The 14,350-nt window shown below is 41.9% G+C and overlaps 1 protein-coding gene across 1 annotated transcript in view; it reads right to left on the reverse strand.

The window, feature by feature from the left end:
- FAM107B (family with sequence similarity 107 member B) overlaps positions 1-13,729 on the reverse strand; it is a 215,851-nt gene extending 202,122 nt beyond the window's left edge. Inside the window, exon 1 of the mRNA XM_007532069.3 lies at positions 13,340-13,729. Within this exon, the coding sequence (XP_007532131.1) occupies positions 13,340-13,729 (390 nt within the window). The remainder of the gene's footprint in view (positions 1-13,339) is intronic.
- Between the last annotated feature and the right edge of the window lie 621 nt (positions 13,730-14,350).

The raw sequence follows: 14,350 nt of genomic DNA on the forward strand, positions 1-14,350 counted from the left end.
GCTTTCTACAAATGACCCTCCCAAAGTGTGATCTCAAGACAACTTTAAGACATTGAAAATAAAAAAGCAGGGGTTCAACCAGGAACCCACACAACACACTATGCATTCAAAACTACTACACAGGAGTATAAGGGGAAGCTTCAAGAATGGTAGAGGGATGATGTAGTGTCTCTCCTTCTTTGTTTTTGTATCTCTGCCTCTCTATTTATATCTGAAATAATATGAAAAAAAATTCCACCAGAAGCAGTGGAGTGCAGATGGGAAGGCCCAGTTATGACAAGAAAAGAAAAATCAAATTGAGATCAGTTGTGGGTAGGGGTGGGTAACTGTAAGAGCTTTCCTGTTTGTAGTGACCTAGGAGTCTCCTCAGTACCAAATTCCAACTAATATGGCCTTGATGTCAATTCAAGACAGTGTGACTGAAATCTGATTCTAATCAAGGAAGGTAAAACCTAATTAATTAAACTATCCCAGGTCTTCACAAAGACAGTGCCAAGGAAAGAGGAGAGATGGGCATATAGCCTAGATGAAGAGAACAGAATATGCAGTTCCTAGAGGTTGGGCGGTAGTGCAGCAGGTTAAGCGCACATGGCTCAAAGCGCAGGGACCAGCATAAGGATCACCGTTCGAGCACCCAGCTCCCCACCTGCAGGGGAGTCGCTTCACAGTCAGTGAAGCAGGTTTACAGGTGTCTATCCTTCTCTCCCCCTCTCTGTCTTCTCCTCCTTTCTCAATTTCTCTCTGTCCTATCCAACAACAAACGACATCAACAACAAAGACAATAATAACCACAGCAAGGCTACAACAGCAAGGGCGATAAAAGGGGAAAAAATGACCTCCAGGAGCAGTGGATTCATGGTGCAGGCACTGAGCCCCAGCGATAACCCTGGAGGCAAAAAAAAAAAAAAAAAAAGGAATATGCAGTTCCTTAGTTATTGGTCATGTGGATTCAATTCTTCCATAGAAAGCCATGCTTGAAGTCTTTGACCTGAACTTGCTAGTCTGACAGAAGTGTCAAACATTGTAACAATTAGTGAAAAACTTAAATCTCATCTTTTAAGATCAGGAAAAAGACAAGGATATTCACTCCTGCCACTTGTAATCAACATAGTATTGTTGACTAATGTTGGATGTTCCAGCCAGAGCAATTAAAGGAGAAAAATACATAAATGGTATACAGCCCAGTTGGAAAATAAGAAGTCAAATAATCTCTCTTCACAGATGATTTGTTCATAATTATAGACAGAAAACCACAAAATACCCACATAGAGACACAAAGTTACTGGAGTTAATAATCAAATTCAGTAAAATTTGCCAGATAAAATACCCATGCTCAAAATTCATTTGTTTTATCTATCTATCTCATGTAGATAGATAAATAGATAAATATAGATGTACAACCTAATATAGATTATAATGATTAAAAACACATACATAGAAAAAAGTTGGTTTGTCCAATTTGGCTCAGCAATAAATCAGGAAGGAGGCCAAATTTTATTCATTTATTTCTCCAATTTTAGGGTTGTTATCACCTTCATTTCAAGTCATTTGTTACCTCTTTTGAGGCATCTTAAATGATAAACATCTGCACATCCAAAAGGGAAGGATTCCTGCAGCCAGGTAAACTGACAATAAAAGAAGTTCATTGCTCGGGAGGTAGCATAATGGTTTGACAAAAAGACTTTAGTGCCTAAGGCTCAATCAATTCCCAGCACCACCATAAGCCAAAGCTAAGCAGTGTTTTGGCTTAATTTTTTTTAAATAAACCAAAAAGAAGTTTATAAGTGGTACAAGGGAAGCATATCACTGCAAAATTATGAGTGCATGACACCATAGCACAGCTTCACTATCTATGGAACTCTCCTGGTGTCTTCCATGGTGTTGCCTTATAATGTCAGGGCACAAACCCAGGCCTTCACACATGGCAAATCTTTGCTGAATTTAAATATCAAATGTTCTGATTAGATTGAGCTGCATAGTCATTGCAAAACCCTTGGTAATCTCAATTTAATGATGAGATAAAATCAGGAGGTGCCCTGCAGGGTGTTTTCCAGATACACCTCTTGAGCAGTTTTAGGGTCATGTTTCTGACCAAGTAGCTTACCTGTGAATAGACTTAAAAGCTAAAAATCCACAGGGCCAGGCGGTGATGCACCTGGTTAAGCACACACATTACAATGTACAAGGACCCGGGTTCAAGCCCCTGGTCCCCACCTGCAGGGGGGAGGCTTCACAAGTGGTAAGGCAAGGTTGCAGGTGTTTCTCTGTCTCTCTCCCCCTCTATCTCCTCTTCCCCTCTCAATTTCTGGCTGTCTCTATCCAATAACAAATCAATAAAATTTTTTTTAAAAAAAAAAGCTAAAAATTCTTTGGTCATTTATTACTAAAATATTCTAAATTTTAAAAACCTTTTTTTTCCCTGGGAAGTCGGGAGATAGTGCAATGGGTTAGGTGCAGGTGGCACAAAGTGCAAGGACTGGCGTAAGGATCCCAGTTCGAGCCCCTGGCTCCCCACCTGCAGGGAAGTCGCTTCACAGGCAGTGAAGCAGGTCTGCAGGTGTCTGTCTTTCTTTCCCCCTCTCTGTCTTCCCCTCCTCTCTCCATTTCTCTCTGTCCTATCCAATAACAATAACATCAATAACAACTACAACAATAATAAAACAACAAGGACAACAAAAGGGAATAAATAAATAAAAATTAAAAATGTAAAAAAAAATCTTTTTCCCATCTAACAAATTTGTTAAAAAATTTAACTTTTTTTTTTTTTGCTTAACTTGCTATAACCTCAATCCAAGAAGCCTCACTAGCAATGAAAATGGCCAAACAATAAAGATGGGGTTAAAACATAATTTAGGAAATAGCTTCACTGGATACTTTACAGATTTATAACAAATGACTGAAGCTTTGATGTTGTCTACATTCTTATGTTCTGATACTGGACAGCAGATTTTTACCAGACCATCTGTTATACCATGAAATACAGTGTTGTTGGGTTTTTTTTTTTTTCTAATACCATTAAATCAAAATCCCCAAATGAGCAAAAACCAAATGTTTGTTCAATTTTCAGTTTATACCCACATCCAGATTAAGATATTTTTAGTAGCACTGTCATTATCAGATGAGCAAACTTCATGACCAAGTTTGCATTTACTGCATATTAAACAAGTTTATGATGTATTGTTTGAATAAGTGAAAGACTAGCTGTTGGGTAGAGATCCCAGCAACTCAGAATCCACCTTGCTGTGCTAAGTACAAGTACAAATAAGCTGGGTCTTAGTGCATCTGGTTAACGGCACAAATCACCATGTGCAAGGACCCAGGTTTGAGTCCCCACTCCCCACCTGCAGGTGGTACTCTTCACAAGTGGTGAAGCAGGTATCTACCTATCTCTTTCCCTCTCTATCTCCCCCTTCTCATTTTCTCTCTGTCCTGTCAAATAAAAAGAAAAAAATGGCTGCTGGAAGCAGTGGATTCGTTGTACAGGTACTGAGCCCCAACAATAACCCTAATAGCAAAAATAAAAGACTTTTGTACTTGAGGCTCCAGGTCCCAGTTTCAGTCTCCAGTACGACTATAATACCAGTGCTCTGGTTTTTGTTTTTGTTTTTTCTGTGTTTTTCTCTATCATTAAAATGCAGTTAGAGGGGTCAGGCAGTAGAGTACTGGGTTAAGTGCACATAGTGCCAAGCGCAAGAACCCAGGCAAGGTTCCCAGTTCAAGCCACTCTCTCACCACCTGCAGTGGGGGTCGCCTCAGAAGCTGTGAAGCAGGTCTGCAGGTGTCTGTCTTTCTCTTCCCTCTATATTCCCCTCCTCTCTCAATTTCTCTCTGTCCTATATAAGTACCGCGTGCTAACCAATTACACCACTGGAGCTCCAATTCTCTCTCTGTCCCATTACCTATAAAGAAAATGGAAAAAAATGGCCTCTAGGAGCCGTGGATTCATAGTGCCAGCATCAAGCCCCAGCAATAACTCTGCAAGCAAAAAATAATAATAATAATAATAATGCAAGTAGAAATTACATATATCTATACGTTCATTGGACCCAATATAACATCAGTGTTCTAGTCCACCTGGTAGAAGAAAAACCAGTGATGGATTATAGAGATGAATCTTGGGTCCTAAGAGGGAAACTGTCTCTATTTCAAGGTTACATATAAGTGTCTCCAAGGGAAACACACATAAAATAGTCCAAAGGAGAGTTGGAGGGTATGACGTAGTCCATTTCAGGAGAGCTGGAATTTGAAGTTGATCTAGAAAGGAGGGTTAGGGCTTGTTTGTTTGTCTTTAATTTTTTATGGCAACCTCTTCAAAGTTGCATGTTTATAGGCTTTGTTTTATATCTGATGGCCTTTACACAGAATGTTATGGAATGTTATGTCATGGAAAATGTTCCATGATCAATCCTAGCTCCCATCCAGTACCAGTTATGGCGTTCCAGTGAAATCACAAGAGGCAGGGGACTCCAATTTCTTATCCAATAAAGGTCTAATGTGACTCCAATGAGGCAGCAATTCACAAAATCTTCTGTCATGAGATTCAGACATGAAAAGGGGCAGGCGGTAGTTTCCCAGCTAGAGTGTACACACTGAAGTTCCCATCAGCCCTTGTTGTTTTATTTTTAATATAGGGTGAGGGAGGTAGGGAAAAGAAAGGGAGAGAGAGACAGAGAGGCAGAAAAGTAAAAACGCAGTACTGCTCCACTGCTTGTGAAGTTTCTCTCCTGCAGGTGGGGGCTGGAAGATTGAACCTGGGTTAGGGGTTTTACAGGCTGAGTTGAAGGGAAAGGTATTGCAGTGAAATTATGTGACCAATACTATGATGGTGTTTGAGATAGAACCTGACTCTAGAGCCTTAGGCATGAAAGTCTTTTGCATAATGACTGTGCTACCTCCCACCCACTGGCTATGCATTAAAACAATGTGGCTGAGGAGGGGAAAGAGGTAAAGTCCAGGAGTCTTATATTTCAGTTTTTTTTTTTTAATTCAAAGGCTGTTATTGCTATAGTTTATATCTGTTACTAAATCACTCACATTTCTCTAAAAGCCAACTACCAGATGTTTTTGCTCCTATGTGCAATATAAAAAAAGATTGAAATAGGGGCTGGGTGGTAGTGCAGCACCTGGTTGAACACATGTTACAATGCACAAGGACTGAGGGGTTCAAGCCCATGGTTCCCACCATGGTTCCTTTGTGAGTGGGTGAAGCAGTATTGCACATGTCTCTCTGTCTCTCTCTCTCTCTCTCTCTCTGTCTCTCTCATCCCCTTCCCTTTTGATTTCTGTCTCTATCAAATAAATAAAAATAATTTTAAAAATTGTATGTATGGATCGACCTACATGCCCATGCTCATTGGGGAAGTAATTATAGAAGCCAGACCTTCCACCTTCTGTACCCCATAATGACCTTGAGTCCATACTCCCAGAGGGACAAAGAATAGGCAAGCTTTCAAGGGAGGCAATTGGATACGCAGTTCTGTTGGTGAGAATTATATGGAATTGTACCCTTCTTATCCTATGGTCTTGTCAATACTTCCATTTTACAAATAAAGAAAGATAAATGAAATGAATTTAAAAAAAAAAAGAAAGAAATGGGGGGTCGGGCGGTGGCGCAGTGGGTTAAGCACATGTGACGCAAAGCGCAGGGACCTGCTTAAGGATCCCAGTTCGAGCCCCCGGCTCCCCACCTGCAGGGAAGTCGCTTCACAGGCAGTGAAGTCGCTTCACAGGCAGTGAAGCAGGTCTGCAGGTGTCTATCTTTCTCTCCCCCACTCTGTCTTCCCCTCCCCTCTCCATTTCTCTCTGTGCTATCCAATAACAAACAACATCAACAATGGCAATAATAATAACCTTGTTGTTGCTACAACAACAAGGGCAACAAAAAGGGGGGAAAAATGACCTCCAGGAGTGGTGGATTCATGGTGCAGGCACTGAGCCCAGCAATAACCCTGGAGTGAAAAAAAAAAAAAAAAAAAGAACTTCAAAAACAAGTAGTCAAATTTTGTGAAAACTATGATGGTCACTGGTTATCCCTGAGGGAGCAGGAGGCATAAAACTGTGGTGGTGGGTGTGATGTGGAACAACACCCCTGTAATTTTATCATCCTGTAAACCATTATTAAATCAGTAATAAAAACTAAAATGTTAAATGTTAAAAAAAAAAACTCAGTGAAGAGGAGCAGAAATATATCTCAATACTAAGAGCACAGAACTTAGATGCCCAAAGCCCCAAATGTCCCAAATTCAATCCTCATCATCACCATAAGCCAAATGTGAGTGGTGCTCTGGTGTCTCTATCTCTCATTTTTTTAAAAAATAAATTAATTAAAATTCAGCAATGCCCCCCCCCAAGAAAATAAATAGCTTAAGATGCTGACTATTAAAGGCAGCTTCTTAAGTCTTTTTCAAATTATTTCTTTAATCCTGCCTTTAGTTCTCAGGACACTAGCACAGAAACATCCGTGCTATGAGAAATTTTGTAGACTGATTACTTTTTTTTATTATACTTATTTATTTTCCCTTTTGTTGCCCTTGTTGTTTACTTTGTATTGTTGTTGTTGATGTCATTGTTGGATAGGACAGAGAGAAATGGAGAGAGGAGGGGGAGACAGAGAGGGGGGACAGAAAGACACCTGCAGATCTGCTTCACCACCTGTGAAGTGACTCCCCTGCAGGTGGGGAGCCGGGGGCTCGAACAGGGATCCTTACTCCTGTCCTTGCACTTTGCACCACGTGCACTTAACCACTGCGCTACCACCCAACTCCCAGCTGATTACTTTTTTATTACTATATATACAGTGCTGCTTACTTCCAAATTTTCCTATACTACTTTTTTTTGTAATTTTTAATTTCATATTTTTATTGTCACCAGGGTTATTGCTGGGGCTCAGTGCCAGCACTACAAGTAAACTGTTCCTGGTAGTCTTTTTTTAAATTTTTTGGTAGAACAAAAAGAAATTGAGAGGGAAGGGGAAGATAGAGATGGAGAAAGATAGATACACCCGCAGACCTGCTTCACCATTTGTGAAGCAACAACCCCAACCCCCGCAGGTGGGGAGCTGGAGGTTCAAACTGGGATCCTTGCACAGGTCCTTGTGCTTCAAACTATGTGCGCTTAACCTGGCACACCACTACCCAGCCTCCCTGACACCCCCTCTTTTTTTTCTAATTTTTTAAAGACAGGACAGAGACAAGGAGAAGGGAGAGAAAGAGAGAGAAAAAGAGACACCAGTAGACCTGCTTTACCACTCATGAAGCATCTCTACTTCATGTAGGAAGCAGGGGCTCAAACCCAGGTCCCTGAACTTGGTAATATGTGCACTTAGCAGAGTGTACAACTGACCAGCTAGTCCCCAAATATACTTTAACATGTGGTTCATCCCTAAGTAAAAGTAATTTCTCAAATATTATTACTAAAATTTTCCTATTGTGGAATTTTATGTAAATAAATTCTTAAACAAGTAAATAGGAAAAACACTTTCCCAGACTATATTCCCCTGGTCTGATATTGAGACTCTGTTGGCTCTAAACAGCAGGCCCAGCTCAGAAGTAATCAGTTTGGGCCCTTGTTAAGGCTCTAGAACTTTTTGCCATCACCTTCCTTCATTTCTTAGTTTGAAGATTTCACTATGGAGATGGCTGCTAAATAAACTCATGGGATTCAGAGAGTTGGAAACCATCCTTCTCTCTCTCCCTCCCTCTCTGTCTTTATCTCTCTCTCTCTCCCTCTCTCTCTTTCTCTCTGTCTTTCTTTTTTTTTTTTTATTTAAGAAAGGATTAATTAACAAAACCATAGGGTAGGAGGGGTACAACTCCACACAATTCCCACCGCCCAATCTCCATATCCCACCCCCTCCCCCAATAGCTTTCCCATTCTCTATCCCTCTGGGAGCATGGACCCAGGGTCATTGAGGGTTGCAGAAGGTAGAAGGTCTGGCTTCTGTAATTGCTTCCTCGCTGAACATGGGCATTGACTGGTCGGTCCATACTCCCAGTCTGCCTCTCTCTTTCCCTAGTAGGATGGGTCTCTGGGGAAGCTGAGCTCCAGGACACATTGGTGGTGTCTTCAATCCAGGGAAGTCTGGCCGGCATCCTGATGATACCTGGAACCTGGTGACTGAAAAGAGAGTTAACATACAAAGCCAAACAAACTGTTGAGCAGTCATGGACCCAAAGCTTGGAAAAGTGGAGAGGAAGTATTAGGGAGGTACTCACTGCAAACTCTAGTATACTTCTGCTTTCTTACTTTGGTGCCATACTCCAAACTCAGTCAATTTCTGCTTTGCGTTTCTACTTCTTTTTTTTTTTTTTTACATGCATAACATTCCCCAGATTCCCATTTAGCAATAAAACCCCCACTATTTCATTCATCATTTTTCATGGACCTGTATTCTCCCCACCCACCCACCCACCCCAGAGTCTTTTACTTTGGTGTAATACTCCAATTCCATTTCAGGTTCGACTTGTGTTTTCTTTTCTAATCTTGTTTTTCAACTTCGGCCTGAGAGTGAGATCATCCCATATTCATCCTTCTGTTTCTGACTTATTTCACTCAACATGATTTTTTCAAGGTCCATCCAAGATCGGCTGAAAATGGTGAAGTCACCATTTTTTACAGCTGAGTAGTATTCCATTGTGTATATATACCACAACTTGCTCTGAATGACTCTGAAAATGTCCAATAGTTCTAGGTTATCTATCTCTTCATTTAGCTCCCTTATGTCTTTACTGATTTTCTTCCTGGATGATCTGTCAAGTTGAGATAGTGGGGTGTTGAAGTCCCCTACTATGATTGTGTTACTGTTAATATATTGCTGTAGCTCTTTCAGTAGAAGTTTGATGTATTTAGATGGCTTCTCATTGGGTGCATAGATATTAATAATTGTTAAGTCCTCTTGATTGACTGATCCTCTGAGCATTAAGTAGTGTCCATTCCTATCTTTTTTAATTTTATGTATTTTAAAGTCTATCATGTCAGATATGAGAATAGCTGTTCCTGCCCTTTTTTGTGGGCCATTGGCTTGAATGATAGTTTTCCATCCTTTCACTTTAAGTCTGTGTTTGTCTTGTTGAGTTAGGTGAGTTTCCTATAGACAACATATTGTTGGGTTGTGTTTTCTGATCCATCTTCCTACCCTGTGTCTTTTAATAGGTGAATTCAGGCCATTCACATTTATTGATATCAAAGATTGAAGATATTTTAACGCCATTCTTGTAGAGTTTTAGAGTGTTTTGATATATGTTCTATTTGTGGTGGTCTGGTTGTTTATAGGAAACCTTTCAGAACTTCTTTCAAGGCAGGCTTGGTGATGGTTGCTTCCTTCAACTGTTGCTTGTCTGAGAAGGTTTTGATGCTTCCATCTAGTCTGAATGACAGTCTAGCAGGATATAGTATTCTTGGCTGAAAGCCTTTCTCATTGAGCACTCGATAGATATCTTGCCATTCTCTTCTGGCCTGTAGTGTTTGTATGGAGAAGTCTGCTGCTAATCTTATGGGTTTTCCTTTGTAGGTGACTCTTTGTTTTTCTCTTGCAGCCTTGAGGATCCTTTCTTTATCCTTATTCCTTTCCAATCTAAGTATGACATGTCTTGGTGTCTTTAGGTCTGGGTTAATTCTGTTTGGGACCCTCTGGGCTTCTTGAATCTTTATGTCTTTGGTGTTGTCTAGACTAGAGAAATTTTCAGCTATTATGGCCTGGAGAATGCTTTCTTCCTCTCCTTCTCTTTCTTCCTCTGGTAAGCCAATAATGCGTATATTGTTTCTTTTGAAGTCATCCCATAGGACTCTGTTGTTGTTTTCAGCATCTCTTAATCTCTTTTTGAGATCTCTTACTTCTTTTTTAGTTGTCTCTAATTCATCCTCAATCTTGCTAATTCTGTCTTCAGCCTCATTGATTCTATTCTCTCTGCCCTCTACTGCTTTCTGGAGTTCATCTATTTTGTTGCCCTGCTCTGATACTGTTTTAGCTTGTTCAGCTAGTTGCTTTCTTAGCTCAGCAATTTCAGCTTTCAGCTCTCTAATAACCATGAGATAATTAGAATTTTCTTCCATATTCTCATTTGTTGTTCCTGCAGTTCTGATTACAATTTTTTCAAATTCTTTACTCACTCCTGTTATTATTTCCTTAGCTAATGTTTGGATGTTGAACTCGTTGTTTTGTGCTTTGCCCTCTGGAGGACTTTTAGCTGGACTCTTGTCCTGGTTCGAGTCTCCATTATTTTTTCTTGTTGTTTTAACCATTTTATATAATTTAACAGTTTTTTCAATCCCTGAGTTGGAGTTCAGTGGTGTAAAAGCCTTTTTTTTTTTTCCCCCTGTAGGCTATGGTAGCCTGAGGGCTTTTAAACTATCAATAGGCTTCTTGGCTTAATCAATGACTCCTGACCAAGAGATAAAGCAGGGTGTGGCAGAGATAATCCAGTGGTTATGCAAAGAGACTTTCACAGCCCCTCAGCTATGCCACCGAGGTATAGGTCTTCTCCTGAGTTTCCTGGTTAGATCTCTGTGCCCTGGTGTCCCTCCCTGTTGCTGCTCCAGATTCTGAGGGTAGTAGTAATGGAGACTCAGAGTTGCACTTGGTGAGTCTCTGGGGAGTCCTTTCCTCCCTTCAGCTGTCCCCTTGTTGGTGGAGCAGACTGGAGGTGGTGTCTCCACTGACAAACTGTCGAACTGTTAGCAGTCACTTAATCTCTCCTTAGGCCCCTCTCTCCTCTCTGTCACCAGCCACGCGTGTTTGTACTCACGGGTGATTTACTGGGTTTCTGTGGTCATTCTAGTCCTGTCTTGTTTCGGTCCGGGTGGTCTCCTTTGGTATTCCTAGTTGATCCGGGAGAGGAGAGGAGAGGAGAGAAAGCGATCTGCTGCTCGTAGCTCCGCCTCCGGAAGTCTCTCTCTCTGTCTTTATCTCTCTCTCTCTGACTCCTTCAATTCAAAGAGATCCAGGCTTGATCCTGGGTTGTGCAGATGGCAAAGCATAACATTATCAAGTGAGCTACTTTACCAACCCTTTGTGCTATATTTTTTGAGAGACAGGTGAGATAAAGCACTGTTGAGCTCCACACCTATGGACATCTAATCTTTGACAAAGGGGCTCAGACTATTAAATGGGGAAAGCAGAGTCTCTTCAACAAATGGTGTTGGGTTCAATGGGTTGAAACATGCAGAAGAATGAAACTGAACCACTGTATTTCACCAAATACAAAAGTAAATTCCAAGTGGATCAAGGACTTGGATGTTAGACCACAAACTATCAGATACTTAGAGGAAAATATTGGCAGAACTCTTTTCCGCATACATTTTAAAGACATCTTCAATGAAATGAATCCAATTACAAAGAAGACTAAGGCAAGTATAAACCTATGGGACTACATCAAATTAAAAAGCTTCTTCACACACCACCAATGTGTCCTGGAGCTCAGCTTCCCCAGAGACCCATCCTACTAGGGAAAGAGAGAGGCAGACTGGGAGTATGGACCGACCAGTCAACGCCCATGTTCAGCGAGGAAGCAATTACAGAAGCCAGACCTTCTACCTTCTGCAACCCTCAATGACCCTGGGTCCATGCTCCCAGAGGGATAGAGAATGGGAAAGCTATCAGGGGAGGGGGTGGGATATGGAGATTGGGCGGTGGGAATTGTGTGGAGTTGTACCCCTCCTACCCTATGGTTTTGTTAATTAATCCTTTCTTAATTAAAAAAAAAAAAAAGCTTCTTCACAGCAAAATAAACCACTACCCAAACCAAGAGACCCCTCAAAGAATGGGAGAAGATCTTTACATGCCATACATCAGACAAGAGTTTAATAACCAACATATATAAAGAGCTTGCCAGACTCAACAACAAGACAACAAATAACCCCATCCAAAAATTGGGAGAGGACATGGACAGAATATTCACCACAGAAGAGATCCAAAAGGCCGAGAAACATATGAAAAAAATGCTCCAAGTCTCTGATTGTCAGAGAAATGCAAATAAAGATAACAATGAGATACCACTTCACTCCTGTGAGAATGTCATACATCAGAAAAGGTAACAGCAACAAATGCTGGAGAGGGTGTGGGGTCAAAGGAACCCTCCTACACTGCTGGTGGGAATGTCAATTGGTCCAACCTCTGTGGAGAACAGTCTGGAGAACTCTCAGAAGGCTAGAAATGGACCTACCCTATGACCCTGCAATTCCTCTCCTGGGGATATATCCTAAGGAACCCAACATATCCATCCAAAAAGATCTGTGTACACATATGTTCTTGGCAGCACAATTTGTAATAGTCAAAACCTGGAAGCAACCCAGGTGTCCAACCACAGATGAGTGGCTGAGCAAGTTGTGGTATATATACACAATGGAATACTACTTAGCTGTTAAAAATGGTGACTTCACCGTTTTCAGCTGATCTTGGATGGACCTTGAAAAATTCATGTTGAGTGAAATAAGTCAGAAACAGAAGGATGAATATGGGATGATCCCACTCTCAGGCAGAAGTTGAAAAACAAGACCAGAAAAAAAAAAAAGTAGAACCTGAAATGTAATTGGCATATCGCACCAAAGTAAAAGACTCTGGGGTGGGGGTGGGTGGGTGGGGAGAATACAGGTCCAAGAAGGATTCAGAGGACCTAGTGGGGGTTGTATTGTTATATGGGAAACTGGGGAATGTTATGCATGTACAAACTATTGTATTTACTGTTGAATGTAAAACATTAATTCCCCAATAATAAAAGCAAAAAAAAAAAAAAAAGCACTGTTGAGCCCCCTTGTTGATATTCATGATGCTCCCAAGAGGTGATGGGGGTCAAACCTAGGACCTAATGTATGTTAGGGCACGTGCTCTACTGCTGAGCCATCTCTAAGCTCCCCTTGAGAACTCATTGAGAATGTGAAAGATTTTACCTACTTCCTTTCATCAATAAGAACTGTCCCTGGGGGCTGAGTGGTAGCACATCGGGTTAATCGCACATGGCACAAAGCATAAGGACCAGTGTAAGGATCCGGGTTCAAGCCCCTGGCTCCCCACCTGCAGGGGGGTGACTTCACAAGCAGTGAAGCAGGTCTTCAGACGTCTTTCTCTCCCCCTCTCTTTCTTCCCATACTCTCTCTATTTCTCTCTGTCCTATCCAATGACAGCAATAACAATAATAGTAACAACAACAACGATAAACAACAAGGGCAACAAAAGGGAAAAACTGGCCTCCAGGAGCAGTGGATTCATAGTGTTGGCATCGAGTGATAACCCTGAGGGCAAAAAAAAAAAAGATTGCCCCTTCCATGCCTCATGCATTCCTAATCAACCAGTGAGCTTCCTGGTATTCATGGTCTTTTCCACAACAATTACCTTGGAGATACTCACCATTGGTTTTTCAATGATTGAGGGCCTGGGGATGGACATCTGGAAGGCAACTGTCTCACCGTCCAAGGAGCCAAGACCCTCGGGGGTCTCAGCAGCAAAGTGGTGACTAGAATCTCCATTGGCACTGCCATTTCTCTCCGAAAAGGTGCCAGAATATGGCTTCTGCTCTGAAAGTCCTTCTGTCCCTCTTGGGTGACTGGGCTGCTGACCCACCTTGGCTGTGGGCTGACCGTAGATGGTGGAGTGTGTTTCAGTCACACTGGACTGGTCGAAAGGTGTGTTCTCCCTTGTAGTCCCAAAGCAAGTGAGCAGAGCTGAGCACGGGAATGGATGCATCCTTGTAGATGGGAACGTCAGTCTTTTGCCGAGCCTGGCTTTCCACGTGGACATGACCTGTCCTGAAACATTGCAAAACTCACAGCAAAGAAGACGAAAGTGCCCAGGGGTCAGGCAGCCTCCAGTTTCCTTATGGTAGCCATTTCTCCACCAGCAGAGGACATCCCAGTGGTTGGTCCTGAACAGAAGCTGAGATGATGACACGCTGCCAGTTCCTCTGTGGTTCACCTTCTCTAAGAAGCGTCCATCCCATCCTGAGTGATTTCACGCTCTCCCTTCCCTGAGGCCATCACGAGCTGTCTGGGAGGCATGTGGCTGGCTAGGATTACAGGCCCCAAGCAGGGCAGACACTGCAGCGGAAGTTGGTGCCAAGTCAATAGGCAGCTGCTTCAGGTTACCTTTCAGGCATAAAGATCACGTAGCCTGATAGCACTCGCCATGACAGCCGCAGCCTGCATATCAATGGCATCATAACAGTGGCATGACCCTCTTGGGTTACCCCCTTCAAATATTTATTCCCCCCAAACAAAAGAAAGCACCACCCACTTGGTCATCACCAAAGAAGACCCTGAGAGGGTCCTCGGCCCTGGCAGCTGTTTTATTATTAAAATAAAAGGTTGATTTGAATCTCTTGTCTGGAGAGCTCCATGTTTGGGTTCCATAACAAAAAGACTT

Source organism: Erinaceus europaeus, chromosome 6, assembly GCF_950295315.1.
Source record: "Erinaceus europaeus chromosome 6, mEriEur2.1, whole genome shotgun sequence".
NCBI classification, from domain to species: Eukaryota; Metazoa; Chordata; class Mammalia; order Eulipotyphla; family Erinaceidae; genus Erinaceus; species Erinaceus europaeus.